Source organism: Capra hircus, unplaced genomic scaffold (genome assembly GCF_001704415.2).
Source record: "Capra hircus breed San Clemente unplaced genomic scaffold, ASM170441v1, whole genome shotgun sequence".
NCBI classification, from domain to species: Eukaryota; Metazoa; Chordata; class Mammalia; order Artiodactyla; family Bovidae; genus Capra; species Capra hircus.
In genome coordinates this window covers 20,304-36,376 of record NW_017190166.1, presented here as the reverse complement: position 1 = coordinate 36,376, position 16,073 = coordinate 20,304, and the positions used below count along the sequence as shown (strand labels likewise).

Here is a 16,073-nt window from a genome sequence, read left to right as displayed (position 1 = left end):
CTAACCAGAGGCTAGGCTTCCTGCCTTTCCTCCAGCACCGCCCTGCACCTCCCCACCGCCCCCCGTCCCCGCCTTAGCCTCACGACCCAGAGATCCCGCCTGCTGCCCCTCCCACGGGGACGTGGCTCCCCGAGGGTAGGGCGACAGGCCCAGGCTGTGCTCTATTTATTTGCCTATTGGACTGCGTGTCCCAGGACTTCGGAGACTCTCTGGGTCAGTCTTCTTGCAACACTACCTGAGCATGTGATAGTAGAGCCCCGCACAGCAGGAAGGCCACCCCTATGGTTCATGGCCACCCCGTGCGGGCACCAAAGAACCAAGCAGCTCCTGCTGACCCCGGCAAATGCATTCCTTGTGGTGTTCAGGTCTCTGACCGCCAAGGCTCACTGCCTCTGCGCTTCCTGGGTGCTCGCCTTGCCCCGCACCTGCACCCCCGCCCCGGGAGCCAATAAGCACAAGACCACTGTCAGTCAGGGACGGTCAGGGCCAGCAGCACCTGCACCTTTATCCACAGGCTGGGCAGCCGGGCCCGAGATACCATTGAATCACTCTATAAAACCCAGAGGAAACAAGGAAAAAGTGCGAGTCCAGGGAATGGGGCCGAGGTCATGCAGAGAGGTCACTGTTATCAAAACGCTCCTGGTCATACACTTCAGCCACCACCTTGCGGCCAGCAAACCAGCGCCCATTGAGGGCCTGGATGGCCTTGTGAGTCTCAGAGGCTACGGAAAACTCCACAAAAATCTTGACAATGATCTCCGCGTCCTCCTCCTCGCCCTGCTTCTCTTGGTAGATGATGACACGGTTGACAGCACCGAACTTGCCACACTCCTCGGTCACCTCCCCTTCCAGGTCATCGTCGATGTCCTTGGGGTCCACCATGTTGCGCAGAACCATCACTGTGGACTGTGGGGGGGACAGCTGAGAGCTGTGGTTGGCTGGACAGCCCCGGCCCGCCCTGCTCCGCCCCACCGACCCCGGTGGCCCACCTCCTGCTTGCGGAGGAGCTTTTGCATCACCATGTGGCGGGCGCTACTTCCTGAGATGCTCATGTGCTCCTGCTCACTCAGCATCTCTGGTCGCTCCGACTCAGGAAACAGCTCCTCCTCCTCCTTCTCCTTCTTGGGCTCCAGGAGACCAAGCGTTGGAGGGCTGGCCAGGATGGGATTCACCACACCCACAGAGGGGATGGTGACCGGAATGGGAGGCCGGGCCGGGGTCACACCTGCAGCAAACCCACCAAGTCAGCAGTCACTTCCCCCACCTCCCTCCATTCCCAGGAAGGCGCATAGCTGAACTGCCCTGGGGCACAGGGGGCCCCAGGGCGAAGAAGCTCATTAAGGACAGCTGAAGGCATCAAGCCCAGAAGAGCAGCAGTGGAAGGAGGGAAACCTTGACCCACCCAGGCTCACCTGTGATGACTCCTGGGGCCTGGGCAGCCATGACGGCCTGGGGTAGAGCCCCCAGGGGCTGGGCCAGAGTCAGTGCAGGGGACACCAGTCCAGGAGTGGCTAGAGTACCCAGTACCGCTGCTCCAGCCACTGCTTCCTGCAACCAAGACGACCACTGTGCTTAGTCCCAGATCTGGCTGCCTCCACTCAAGACCACTAAAAGGGCCAGTCCCCATAGGACCAGTGGTCCCAGTGCCTACTACTGAACCACACAATGGCACCAATCCTTACCTGAGCTGTAATCTTGGCTGTGGCTGCAGCTGCGGCCACGGCAGCAGCCGGCGGGAGGCCTCCAGGTGTGGCCGGTGTAAGCAGGGGCATGGGGGGTGTGACAGCCTTGCCCACCCGCAAGTACTGGCCCCCCAGGTCAAAAAGGTTCATGGAAGACACGGCATCCTGGGACGATTGGGCTTTCTCATATTCTGCAGAGCAGGAGTGCAGTGAGGGCCAGCCTTGGGGCTGGGGAGTGGGGGGAGGGGGCTTCACCCCCCCACCTTCCCAAACTCACCAATGAAGCCATAGCCCTTGTGCTTGCCAGTCGTGGGGTCCCGAGCCAGTGTGCAGGATTTGATCTTGCCAAAGGCCTCAAACACGCTCTTGATGTCATCATCCGAGAGGTCCTGGTGCACGGAAGCCACGTAGATGCGGTTGAAGGCTCGCGCCTCCTCGGCCAGCTGGTCTATGATGGGCTGAGCCTGCCCTATGTTGCTGGGTCTGCCCACCTGGGGGAGAGACAGGAGACAAAGAGCCCCCAGTCAGTCTAGGCTGGCTATCCAGACACAGAACACGCTGCACAATGGCCCCAAGGTCCCCTCCCCAGCCCTCACCTTGATGTTCCTGCCTCCCAGCATCACGGAATTCATCTGCTCCAAGGCCAGCTGGGCGGCTTCTGGGACCTCATACTCCACAAACGCAAAGCCCTGGACACAGGAACGTGCAGTTAGACCAGGAGAGTGCAGGGCCGGGGCGAGGTAGCAGACGGACCCTCACCTTGTGCTTCATGGTGACAGAGTCCCAGGACATGTCGATGCTCTTGATGGGCCCAAAGGGGGCGAATGCCTGGCGGATGGTGTCCTCCCCCAGCTCATAGTAGATGGAGCCCACGTAGACCCGGCACATGATGGCCAGTGCCCGCTGCCGCTGAGCCGCCATCTGGAGCAGGAACAAGGGGAGACAGAGCCACTGGCCTGTGAGGGGTGGCGAGACACTGGGCAGCCCCTTCCCCTCCTGGCCCACCCCTCCCCTTCCTGCTCCGCTGTGGGGAGGGCTCCCCATGCGGTGGTGTGGTGCAGGATCCGCCCCTGCAGTCAGGGTGGCGGGGGTCGGCAAGACCCCAGCCCAGGAAGGAGAGTCAGGCCTGAAGGCAGGAAGTGGACACACCCTGGCCCACCCAGGTCCCGGGCAGACTGACAGCACAGCTGACAGCTGGTCGGAAGGCAGGGCTACAAGCCCTCCACTCTGGGGCCGGGCACCTGGGTGGGCTGGGAGGTCCTCCCAGGGTCCTGGCCATGCGCTCAGATAGAGAGGGAAGGGGGAGCCGCCAGGCTGCAGGGATGCTGGTGTGAGGCAAGAGAGGGGACAAAGACAGGGCAGCTACTGCCCAGAAGAGACCCCAGGGAGGAGGTAAGGAGCCCGGTCAGGGACTCCCCGGAGAGAAGACTGGCAGCACCGCTCGCGCAGCCCCAGCGCCTTGAACCCTCATAGAAAGGGCTGCTGGTCCCTGGGAGCATCACGAGGGAGCAGAGCCACCAAGAGGAGACGCCCCGGGGTCCGCGCGGGCGGGCGCCACCGCCTCCATGCTGGGGCCCCCAGTCGCTTGAGGAGACACTCCCACCCGGCCACCTCAGACAACAGGCCTCACGGGCAGCGCCCCAGAGCCACTCGCCATGGGGCACTGGGAGGAGACCACAGGCCCAGGGCAGGCCAAGGAGATGGGCCCTGGCTCCAGCCCCTCAACGGGGGACCCCCACACCCTCCTGAGGTTCCCCATAACCAGAGACCAGCTTCTTTCTTCAGATATGCCAGCTGGTCTAGTACTGGCCAGGCCCCCACATCCCACCAAGAGGAGCCTAAAAATAAGGCTCATGTTCCCCAGACAGGACCCCCTCCTCAAACTATGCTCCCAACAAAGAGGCCACAGGCTTCCTGTTGAGATCAAGGACTGCCCCCATCCCCAACACGTAGGTCCCCTCTCGCGCCAGATGCCCCAGATGTGAGACCAGCTGCCCCTGGGGTCAAAGTTCTCCAGGACAGGAGCATGTCTCCTCTTCAGTGTGGGCTCCCCAACAGTGGGGTGCCCAGAGCCCTCTGCCTGACCTGCTCCCACAGACAGACACTCCCTAGAGAGGACACGGGGTCTGTCTGGCCCCCGAGGACAGGACCACGTGTCCCCTGAGAACTCACACCCAGGGACGGCCCCCGGGAAGGCCACGTTTCCCCCTCAGACTCCCGGGGCGGGGGGCCTGGCCTCCTCCTCAGCCTGCCTCTGGAAGCGGGAGGGGCATCTCCTCCCCACACTCCTCTGCTGACAGCAGCCAGGGCCACAGCCACCGCCTGCTCCCTGCCCGCATGGACTCCGCCCCTTGCTGACAGCCAGGGCATGGCCCAATCCTGCTCCTTCCCTCTCTCCTTCACTTGGGTCCCCCCAACCCCCACCCACCTCCCTCCGTCCCCCCTCCAGGGTTTGAGGGGGCCGTGAGTTAAGACCCTTCTCTCCTCGGGCGCCTGACCCCAGCCAGGAGCCCGAGCAGCCTGGAGCCCGGAGGAGCTGGAGGCCTGGTGGCACACCCGATGTGTGCAGGCGGCACGGGTGCGGGGGGCCTGGCGCGGGCAGCTACCCTCCTGGCCGGCTGCCCTCTGCAGTTACCTGGCCGGTTAGTTTTAAGGCGGGCCCTCAGAGCAGATGCAGGCCTCCCCAGGGGTGGTCCCGGGGTGGGTGCCCCCCACACCACTGGCCCCGCCGCGCCTGGCGCTCTGCTGCGCGCGTCCTGAGCTGGCGGGCAGGGCCGGCCACGGGGAGCAAGGTCCCCAGCACATGGGCGCACTGCCCCCCTCTAGCCCTGACTAAGGACATGAGCCCCGGAAGAAGTGAGCATGTCTATTGACCGATTGCAAAGGTGAGAGAGGATCTCCAAAGCCCATTGTCACTGCTGCCATCTGAAAGACAGTAAAGACAGAGTTCAGTCTGTTGGAGCCGAGCAGTCTCCGCTCTCGTCACACCTCACGCAGACAGCGGCAAGGCCCGGAGTCCCCGCCCTGCCAGGAGGCCCGCCTGCCTTCCCACACTGCCGGGCACCTGGCCGGCCACTGGCACCTGCCCAGGGGGGCCTCAGAGCCCCAGGTGCCCCGCCCCGCAGCCTGGCCGGCAGGGGCAAGAAGGAAGGGGAAGGAGCAGGAGGAGGAGGAGGGGGAGGGAGGGGAGGAGCGGATGGAGCACAGTCAAGAGCCAGGCACCCCCGGCAGCGTGAACATTTTGCGGGCTGGGCGGGGTGCGGGAGGCTCGAGGCCCAGGCCTGTCGGCTTCACCCTGTCCTCTTCCCCCATGGCCACGGCTGCCTCTGGCCACAACCCTAGAGCAGGGCCCTGGGGAGGCGTGTCCAGCCTGTCCTCTCAATCCTGGGCCCCGAGCCGCTGGACTGGACTCACTGCAGGGGCGGGGGCCTGACCGCTCTTATCCGAGGCCGTGGGGGTGGGGAGAAACGCCCCTCGGGGCTACACCATCAGCCTCGCAGCCGGGCACACGGCTTGGGGGTGACCCATGGCCACAGTCTGAAGTCCGAGAAGAGGAGCCTACTGGGGAAGGGCGGGGGCGCAGGGCTACAGAAGAGGGTTGGCAGGGGCCGTGGGCTCTCAACAGGTGGGTAGGGCTGGGCCACTCGTGCCTTAGGGAGGAACCCGGGGGTCCCAAGGAGTCCTTGAGAAACGGAGCACCACAACACCTCGCGGGGATGGCCGCAGGCACGAGAGTAGGAGAGCGGTGGCGGGGTGGCGGGCGGGAGGGTGGCTCACCTGCAGGTTGGTAAGCTGCTGCTGCTGGTGGGCGATGGTCTGCTTCACCAGCACGCTCTTGATGCTCTGCTCCATGGCGTACTTCTTGGCCTGCAAGAGAAGGCAGTGAGGAGCACTGGGGGGCCCGCCTGTGGGGAGACAGGCCTTCCTCCGCCCTCGAAGGGGTCCCCTGCAGTGGAGCCCCAGGAGGGACGCGCTCACCTTCTGGAGGGCCTCCTGCTGCTCGGGCGTCAAGGGAGGCAGTCCCAGCTTCGCGGCTGTGCCCTGCCCGTTCTCCATCTTGATGGAGTCTGTCCCCTGCAGATGGGAGCAGGGAGATGGCTGAGAGCAAGTCCCTGACGGCCCTCCCGTGGCCCCAGGCCCACCCTGCCCTCTGCCCGACCACTGCGCAAGGCCTGCAGCTCAGCCCGTTCCCAGGGACGGACTGTCTCCTGCCTGGGGCAGACATGGGTCCAACAGCCCAGTGGCTGTCCCAAACCTGTCTCCTCCAGGACCCACTGCTAAGACACACACCAGAACAGACAGGCACGCTGGGGCCCTTGGCCCACCCAGAGCAGCTGCAGGACCCAGGCCCCTCTGGAGTCACCAAGACAAGCAATGAGCAGTGAGAGGAGCCCAGCCCTCATGACAAGCCCGACCCCAGAACCTCCGGCTCAAGTTGCACAGGAGAGCTGGCTAGCACTGGCCTCCCAGATAAGGGGAGGGCCAGGGCTCTCTGGATGTTCTGGGATGCCCTGCTCTTGGGCCGCCTGGCACCCAAGCCCCCAGCATCATCTCACGGCCACAGACTTGGCTTCCCTACTCAGGACCAGTTCTAGGGACCACTCAAAAGAGCAAGTCTCGGAGGTGCCGCCCTCCCAGCACAGCTGCAGGTGGTGGCCCCCCATCCCTGCACACCATCCGGAGACCTGGACTTGCTCTCCCAGCCCACTTCACCAAACTGCTCCCTGGGCTGTGCTTAGCACCCTGGCAAGAGAAGCCAGAAACAGGCCCACCGTGAGGGAACAGAAACAGACACCCGCCACCACGCTGGGCGAGCACAGGAACGAGGAGATGTTCTGGCGGTGGCAGGCCCGGCCCGCTGTGGGCCAGGGCGGGTGCTACAAGGAGTGCGGGCATGCCCCCTACAGCAAGGCATTTCTAAGCTGCTGGCAGGGGAAGGACACAGCCGTGGGAGTGGCAGGAGCGTGTGTGCGGAGGCTCGGAGCACACCTGTCTAGTCACCAGGCGCTGGGTGGCCAGCAACCGTCCGGACTGGGGATTCTCCAACCCCAGCATGAAGCCTCAAGAGGAACAGCAGGGATGAGAGGCAGGCCCCCAGCACAGGAGTGCCGGGCAACCACAAAGAGAGGCACAAAGGCGGCAGGAAGGGGCTGGCGACCCAGACCCCAAGAAGCACCCTCCTGACCAGCTGCAGTGCTAGGTTTCTAGCACAGGGTCGAAGGGCGGGAAGCCCTGGCAGCCCCTCCTCTGGCAGTGCAGTCTGGCCCCTGCACGGCGGTCCTCTCGGCCTGCCCGCCGGCCCTGAGCCCAGTTCTTCTCAGTGGGAAAGAGGACGAGGGCCGGGGCCACGGCTCCAGAGCAGGCCGTCACCATGGTGATCAATGCCAGCCCCCCTCAGCCCCTCAGAAACTTCTCAATCTCCTCTTTGTCTTGAGAAACAAAAAGCCCTTCTCCTAACAACCAATGGCTGGCTACATAGCCAGCCAGGGTCGGGAAGGGCTGGCTAGAGGGACACCCTGGCCCCCCTGCCCATCAGCTTCAGCCCTCATAGCTTCCCAGGATCCAGGCTGCATACCACAGCCCTCCCCAGGCATGCTGGGCACCCGGCCCCAACAGCCCACAGGCCACTCTGCTGAGGCCCTGCCCAGCCCTCTGGAGGCAGGCACTGCCATGCAGAAGCATAAAGAACCTTCTTATCCGAAGACAGCAAGGTCCAGCCCTCCACCCCCACCCCACGGGTCTGGCGATCAGCACTGGCTGAGACCCTCCAGGCCAACCCTGAAGTCGAGGCCCCAGACCTGTGCTCTGACCTGCACAGGGGTCCGCGTTCATGTTTTACGTAGAGATCGGAAGGGAAACTCTATTTCTGGCTCTTAACACCACCCTGCACATTCTGAACGACACGTCCACCCTCCTGTATGACACCAGCAGTGAAAGGCACGCATCGCCCAAGGTTCGGGCCCACCTGACCACAGCCACCATCTGCCCGGGATCTGAAGACACGTGAGGCGAGGACACCAAGTGGCTGCAAAGAGGAGGTGGCTGGAGCCAGGAGGGAGGCCGGGTGGCAAGGGGCAAGGCAGGGTCTCTGCCCAGAAGGTAGAGTCCCTGGGGCTCCTCCCGCTCCCACCCCCAGCCAGGTCTCTCTGGGCCCAGGGACGCGCAGGCAGGCAGGCGGGCAGGCGGGCGGGCGGGCAGGCAGGCGGGCAGGCCTGAGGGCAAGAACGCTTAAGGGCAGTACCTGTGGAGGTTTCCATTTGTCTCCCGCTGCCACCACTGCCGCCGCCGCCGGCTCGGACCCCCCTCCTTGCTGGCCATTGACCTGCTGCAGGCAGGAAGGAGACGATGTGACAACATTCACAAGACCCAGCCGCCCGGGCCCTCGCTCGTCTTCCCTGGTTAAGAGCTGGGCTCCGCGAGGACCAGCAAGGAGCCAGCTCTGACCTGGCCCCGGGCCTTCCTGCAGCTGCCCCTCCATGCCTCGCCCTGCCCGCTCCGCTCCTCCAGCACACCTGCCACTGCCCAGGGCCCAGGCCCAAGGGGCTGGCCGGGAGAAACCAGAGCAGAGGCTGGGGCAGCCCCAGGCTGGCAGTAAGTCCTCAGAAAGAGACAGTGTGGAGAGCTGAGCTGTGCTCCTGCCCCCCGCTCAACAAAAGGCACTCGCTCCTGGGTCAAGAGCAGCCCTCTGGCCACACAGGAAAAGAAGACCAGGACCACCGGTAGCCCTCTCCCCTCCAGAGGTGGACAGAGGCACCTCGCTAGCAGCCTGCACACACACTGGGCCAGCCCACACCTCAGTCTCGGTCCCGAGGCCCCTCCTGAAGATGGCTCTGACTGGCAGGCCGGGCTGCGGGGCTGCCTCTGTAGGCCTCCCCTATGCTTCCACCCCCTGCACATTGTCCAGGGCTCTCTAACTCAGGGCAAGTGACAGTTTGGCCACATCTCAAGGGGCCAAGGAGAACTTGGTGTGAAGCCAGCCCAATGGAAGAAGGTGGGCAACATCATGGAAGTGAGGGTCTTAGCGGAAGGGCCCTAAGACTTCACCACCATCTCAGAAACCACACAGCAGGAACCCACTCCCAACTCAAGCGTGAGACCCCCACACATCTAGGACACAGGCGACAGCCCTGCCCACCCTCAAGGCGCCAAGCACAAAGCTAAAGAAAGGCTGGGCTGACCTGGCCAGAGCATGTCTCAGGTGCTCCAGCCTCAGGAAAGACAGCAGCACAAGCCTGACTGCACTAGAGATGTGGCCAGTGGGCGTGGAAGCTGTGGCCAACCCAGCACTGCTCCTTCCCTGGAACCCCTCTGAAATCGGATCACTGCTGTAAGCCATGAAACCATGCTCCAGTGAGAAAGAAAGGAAACGGGGCCCCTTCTGATAGAGGTGCTACCCAGTGGGTGCTTGGCATCTGGGGAGAGGGTCTGGCTTTGCTCCAAGTGCCCTGGCAGCCCCCAGAACACACCAGAGCAGAGGCTGCCTCACAAAACCCCAACAAGAGGTAACTTCAGGTCTGGGCATGTAATCAGACCTCTGTGAATTAGATCAACTTGAGGGCACATGTATAGATGATTTCCCACTCACCCAAATAAGCGCAGCAGCCAACAGGAACCAGGACAGTGCTGAGACCAGAGACGGCTCAGAAGAGGCTTCGCAGGGAAATTCAGTCCACCTGGGACTCACAAAGGACAGCCGACCCCAGGGAATTCATCCCACAGAGCCTAGGGCTCTATTCTAAGCAGGTGCTAAGAAAGCTCAGAGTAAACTGCCCTTCATCATTACAGCTAGTCTTACACTATCCTCCAGCCGTGATTACAGCAGGCCACAGTCACAAAGCACCCCGGCACCAGGCAGCAGTGCCGCAAGGGGTGCAAACTCCCTCTGACGGATGTGTGTGGGGTGGGGGAGGGTGTGTGTAGTGCGGGCTGTACATGGTGTGTGTGGTGGGGTGGGGTGCAGTGCAGCCCCAAGATTCTGGGGCCCAAACCCCTGCACTGCCACTAATCAATAGCCCAGGGCAAAAGAATCATTTCCATTAGAAAACCAGAAAAATCAAGTAATTACTTAACGCCTCCAGGCTTCAGGCTCGTCAGGCCTGTCTCCTGGGGCAGGCAAGAAGATTCAGCGAGTGGCCAACTCTGGCCAACTCCATATACAATACGTAAGGCAATTAATTCCTGCACGTGGCCAGTGATCCACAGGTTTCAGTGATTTTTTTTGTGTGTGTGTTATTAAAACATCCAGAGACAAGTCCCCACAGCAGGACTTGTGCAGGACGCTGCCTCCATCTGGTCAGTCCCCTTCACGTGGCACCATGCTATCCACAGCGCGGGCAGGTTCTGTGTGGGGCACTGCGGATGCACGAAATTCAAGACAAGAGACATGCTAGCCAGCCCCGACACGAGGTTACTTCTGTAGCACAAGCCCTAAGGAGAAAACCAAGCACAGGGTGGGAGAGAGGGAGTGTGAGGGCCCCAAGGCCACAGCAGCACAGACAGCTTCTCAGTGAGCTGACAGGCAGGCTGGGACCCACAGGAGGAAAACAAGCACCTTCACCTCTGGGAAGGTGAGGGAATCCAGTGCTCTTGCCAGATGCAACTCCTAGGACCATGGTCCCAAGGAAGAGTGAGCCCAGGTGTCAGAGGAAGGGCCCGTGGCCTGTTTCTGCAGTGACCAGGGGGAAGGCACACAAAAGTTAGAAGAGGCTCTTCTGTACCTTCCTGGGTTCTTACCCCCAGAAATCACTGTCCGCCAAGTCCAGCGCCACTCACCCCACCTCCCGCAAGAGCCAAAACCACAGCTTAGGACAGCAAACCAGCACTCCTCAGCAGGCACAGACCAAGAGACGGAGGAGAAGCCTTTGCTATGCCCCTGAAGCACTGCAGGGAACTGGTGACCCTTCTAGAAACCTATTCATTCGAAAGGTTAGAAGAGGAATGTGTGAGGCCACAGACTCGACCTCATTCCCACAAGCTGATAAGGTAAGTCCGGGTCTTTACAGTTTGCATATGCATATTAACATACATTCATAAACCTCCTGTGGAGAAGGAAATGACAACCCACTCCAGTATTCTTGCCTAGAGAATCCTGTGGACAGAGCCTGGAGGGCTGCTGTCCATAGAGTGGCAGAGTTGGACATGACTGAAGCGACTCAGCATGCATGCGTGCAGTGGAGAAGGAAATGGCAACCCATTCCAGTATTCTTGTCTGGAGAATCCCAGGGACAGAGGAGCCTGGTGGGCTGCTGTCTATGGGGTCGCACAGAGTCAGATACGCCTGAAGTGACTTAGGGGCAGCAGCATTAACCTCCTGAAGAGGATTCAGACGGGCAGTGAAGACCCTTGTTGAAAAGCCCAGCTTCCAAGGTTCAGTCCCAGTGAGCACACCCACCCCTACTGTGACACCACCAGGTCTGGCCCTGTGCCACAGCTGAGCTGGGCGCCCCTGAGCAAGGCTGGGGTGTGGTGCTGATGCAGGTCTGGGGGTGCTCGGGGACACGAGGCCTCCACTCTCACTGGTCTCTGCTCCTTCTACACCTTCCCAGGAGTTTTGGTCCTTGTCTTCAAGCCTCCCTCTCCATCATCTTAAAACTCTGGTGACTTAGACAGTCACCAAAGCCTCCACCTTCACCTCTCTTCTAATGCCCCTGTCACAAAGGTGGTTGCTCCTGTGGCTTCAGCAGGAAGCAGGATATGGCACAAAGAGGACAGTGAAGTTAGCCAGATCTGAGAATCACACACCAGGCCCCTCATAGCTTGGGGCCGCTTTCTCACTGGGAGTCAGCTTCTGCCCCAGTGAGACAGGTTCGCCCCCTCTCTGGCCATCAGAGCCTGAGGGAGGCAGCCGAAGTACGCCCACTGACCCTCAGATCTCCCCCATCAGTCCAACCTCCAGCCACACGCCTCTCAAACAAACCCCATCCATTAGACTGAGCTGGGGAGAGGTAGGTAAATAAAAGGATGAAGTTCCCTGTGAGGGTCCCTGAGGGGACTCAGCGGCACAAGTCTGGGAGGAGGAAGAGTGAAGAGAGACTTCCCCAAGGAAGTGCTGTGTGAGGAGAGGCTGTTCATTCGTGCTTAGCATGCGGCTGAGCACTAAGCAAGGCAGGAGAGATGTCTGCACCGCCCTAACACCTCAGGCACCCTGAGTGGAAACTGGTCTCCAGTGCCCAGCAGACGGCGGAACAGGGCAAGACTGTCTCTTGTTCCCTACTGCTCTCCCAAGCCCTCGCATAGCGCTTGGGACAATGTAACCGCTCAGGATACGTGTAACGAGAGATGTAATGAGAGGCCTCGTCTTCCCTTCCTGAGTAGGGGTTGCAGGACGGAATCCCTGCTGGCTGGAGACCTCTTCTCCGCTGGGCATCAGCAGAGAGCCCATTCACAGCTGTGTACTCAAGAAGCGAAGGCCTCCCTCCTCACCAGGCCCGATCCCGTCCTACAGGCCCGCCCTGAGGCCCCTACACGCTGGAGGGGGAGACGCCACGGTTCCACGGTGCTCCGACTTCAAGTCGGGGATAGAGGCTCACAACGTCGGCAGAGGGGAACGACTACCGTCTGGCCCCGCCCGACTTCACCGCGAAGAGACCCGGCTCGCCACACGGCACGGCCGCCCCCCCAACCCCCATCAACATCAGCCGCACCGCGGGTCACAGCCACGCCAGGTGCTCCCGCGCCGGCTGCCGGAAGTTGCAGTCTGCGGGCCGGAAGCTGCAGCCGCAGGCCGGCCCCCTCCCCTCGCGCCCGTCCCGCCCCCGCCCCGCGCGACCGAAGGCCGCAGAGGCTCGCGCTGGGCTCCGGAGCGGCCGCTACGTCTCCGAGGGACCCTCGGCGCCCTGGCCGGGCCAACAATCTGTTCCCGCGGTCTGAGCGGCGGCCCGCGGTCACTGGGGTCTCACTTACTAGCGCTATGGTCGCCGTCGCCATCTTGTGCCCGTCGCGGCCGCCGCGCGCGCCACACGCTTCGGTTCCTTCCGCGGTCTCGCGCGATCTAGGCGCCGGCGGAGGCGCTCTCAAGAAAACGGAACTCTCGCGATTAAAAGCCCTTTCCCCAGCGACGTGGAAGGAAAAAGGAACGCGCTTCCGGTGCGGGGAGGAACAGTTAACGCTCCGGGAAGGGCGCGCGGAAGGGGCGGGGGCGGGGCGGGGGCGGGGCGGGGGCCGGGGCCCCCGCCCCGCCCCCGCCCCCGCCCGCCGCCAGCACCGCCCTCAGCCTGCCTGTTAGCATGCTAGGTCGCCCCTCCCCTCGCCTCTCGCGGCCGCTTTCCCTTCGCTGCTCGGTTTCTCTGTCTTTGCAGGAAAACCCCGAGGCCGGGCACAGACGGCCGGATTACCTCTAGAGCTGCGGTTGAAAACTGCGACCAAGAATCGCCTTTTTTCGGACTCAGATTTCGAAATGCCTCTTTGCATCGTATCTCTGAATGTGCCTACCAATGCATGGTGTGTTCCCTGTTATGGTCGCATTTTCTCTTTCCAAATGGTTCAGAAAACAGTAGTGCATTTTAGCGTCCTAGAGCCACCGACGTAACAGTCTGTAGAACTGCAACCCAAGAGACAGGCTTCCGAACCAATCCCCTGGGAATGGTATGCACTCAGTCCCCTTTGTTCTGAACTATAAAGTTCCAGGTGTCCATCCCTGGCGTTGAGCTGCCCTGGACGTTTATTGCATGCCACACCCAGTCCCAAGACCCTTACTCAGTGAAGCTCAGGCCCTGACGTTGTCAGCTTAGCAACTTTAGCCTGCCTGAGGTAACAAAGTGTCTTCCCAAAGGAGGCAGGTCTCTTCTCAACCCTGGGAGAGTTAATGTGAAATACAGACACCCTGTTTAAACACGAAAATATTTTACTCATTTACCTTTCCTCTAAAATGATAAGAAAAAGAGCTTCGTTCAGTCATGTCCAACTCTGAGACCCTATGGACCGTAGTCCACCAGGCTCCTGTGTCCATGGGATTCTTCAGGCAAGAATACTAGAGTGGGTTGCCATTTCCTACTTCAGGGGATCTTCCCAACCCAGGGATCGAACTTATATCTCATGTCTCCTACATTGGAGAGGCGGATTCTTTATCCCTAGCGCCACCTGGGAAGGTTGCGCCACCTTTTTAAAGGCAGAAACCCCCAAAGACAAAGAGGTGGAATGTTGTGAAGCTGGAGGAAGGTGGACAACAGGGGCTGCTTTAGCATCCTGGAGGTCGAGGTCCAAGAGATGGTTCATATGAGTGCAGTCATGACGAGGAGATAAGAGCTCTGTCCCTATTGGCAGCGACTGAGAGGTGAGCTCCAGCAGAGGAACACTTGGAGGGCCTGCCTGTTCTGAAAGTGGGGGAATACGTGAGATTCCTGTCTTTCTGCCACCTCCACCCCTGGCTCCCCAATCATGTGCCACTCACAGTCCTCAGAGAGAAGAGCCTGTCTCTGCAGGAGCTCCCAACACACACACACACACAAAATAGACTGGCCGTTGGGAGGTGGGCAGGAGAATGACCTGGCTCCATCCTTGACCTCAAAGCTCACAAGACAATAAGCCCCAACCACTAAGATTCAATGCGACTGGGCAGCCCAGGAATACCACACAGCTGAGGGAGAGGAAAACTGGAAAAGGAAAAGGGACTCAGCAGGCCAGAGAGGAAGGAAAAAAGAAAAGCTAAAACCATATCCTTAGAGAGATAGGATGTTGCATCAAAGTACATGAACAAGATGCTCTAAAGAAAAACATTCAACCAGTGAGAAAGCAGTTACAAATGAAAAATATGAGAGGAAAAGGAACAGTGAAACAGAAGTTGCAAGATAAAGTTGAAATCTTCCAGAACGTATAACAATAAAACCATATAGCTAGAAAACGCACAATGGAGTACTGTCACGCTCGTCAGCACTCTGCAGTACTAGAACCGGCGGGTGCCTCAGAGGCCTCCATAACAGAGGGGTGGGCTGGGACTGGAAGAAGGGCAAAAGCACCACTCCCTGGTGCAGCTTCGCCTGTGAAATCTGGCATTGCTGTGTTCAGAGTGCTAGTGTGCTGGGCACTGTTCTCGTTCCTTTTCACAGTTAACTTGTGCAAGCTCACAACCACCCCCATGCAATCTGAACCACTGTCTCAGAAGCAGCTGAGTGGCTCCAGAGCCTCTGCCCCTAGCCTCTCAGAAAATAAGTCCAACATCTAAGTAAGCATTCCAGAAAAGGAAAGGGGAGAAATCAAAATGGCAAAGAAAACTTAGAACTGAAGGGTTGGAATCTCTGGACAACAGATGAAAGAGAAAGTCATATTGAGTTCTTACTGCAAAGCGCAGAGAACTATCAACATATTCAATATCAGGTGATAAACCATAGGGGAAGAGAATACAGAAAAAAAACACTTTGCTGTAAAGGAGTAATTAACACAACTTTATAAACTGCTATACTTCAATAAAAAATAACAATGGAAGAAAAGAGAGAGAAGTTCTACATCAGGACCTCAGATATGCAGATGATACCACCCTTATGGCAGAAAGTGAAGAAGAATTGAAGAGCCTCTTGATTGAAGATGAGAGTGAAAAAGCTGGCTTAAAACTCAACGTTCAAAAAACTGAGATCATGGCATCCAGTCCCATCACTTCATGGTAAATAGATGGGGAAACAATGGAAACAGTGACAGACTATTTTCTTGGGCTCCACAATCACTCTGGACTGGACGATGACTGCAGCCATGAAATTAAAAGACGTTTGCTCCTTGGAAGAAAAGCAATGTCAAACCTAGACAGCGTATTACAAAGCAGAGACATTACTTTGCCTGCAAAGGTCCATATAGTCAAAGCTATGGTTTTTCCAGTAGTCATGTACTGATCTGAGAGCTGGACAATGAAAAAGGCTGAGCGCCAAAGAACTGATTCCTTTGAACTGTGGTGCTGAAGAAGACTCTTGAGTCCCTTGGGCAGCAAGGAGATCAAACCAGTCAATCCTAAAGGAAATCAGTCCTGAATATTCATTGGAGGGGCTGATGCTGAAGCCAAAGCTCCAATACTTTGGCCCCCTGATGCAAAGAGCCAACTCATTTGAAAAGACCCTGATGCTGGGAAAGATTGAAGGCAGGAGAAAGGGATGACAGAGGAGATGATTGGATGGCATCAGTGACTTGATGGGCATGAGTTTGAGCAAACTCTGGGAGATGGTGATGGACAGGGAGGCCTGGCGTGCTGCAGTCCATGGGGTCACAAAGAGTCGGACAAGACTGAGTGACTGAACAACATCAGGACACATCGTTGATAATTTCCAAAGCATTCAGGTAAAGAAAAGATCCAGAGAGAAGACATCGCAAAGGTCAGAACTCAGAAAGGCATGGGAATTCTTAGGACTAGAAGCCCAACTTTGTACCTAGTTACACGAACAAGGAGATGTGAGAGCAGTGAGGGCAACTGCA

The 16,073-nt window shown here is 59.4% G+C and overlaps 1 protein-coding gene across 12 annotated transcripts; it reads right to left on the bottom strand.

Annotated features, from left to right (window-relative positions):
- Positions 1-464: 464 nt before the first annotated feature.
- Positions 465-12,808, bottom strand: PUF60 (poly(U) binding splicing factor 60). 12 transcript variants are annotated; one of them, XM_018045168.1, is made up of 12 exons: positions 12,585-12,808; positions 7,924-8,007; positions 5,661-5,756; positions 5,460-5,549; positions 4,557-4,607; positions 2,442-2,603; positions 2,279-2,371; positions 1,960-2,173; positions 1,683-1,873; positions 1,413-1,548; positions 990-1,225; positions 465-921 (listed from the first exon to the last, which is right to left on the bottom strand). In XM_018045168.1, the coding sequence occupies exons 1-12, from the start codon at positions 12,606-12,608 to the stop codon at positions 607-609; spliced, it is 1,692 nt and encodes a 563-aa protein (XP_017900657.1). In that variant the 5' UTR covers positions 12,609-12,808; the 3' UTR covers positions 465-606. The 12 variants fall into 12 exon arrangements, with proteins under 12 accessions (XP_017900657.1, XP_017900659.1, XP_017900658.1 ...); XM_018045170.1 differs by having other exon boundaries at positions 465-906; XM_018045169.1 differs by having other exon boundaries at positions 7,924-8,004; positions 12,585-12,791.
- Positions 12,809-16,073: the final 3,265 nt, after the last annotated feature.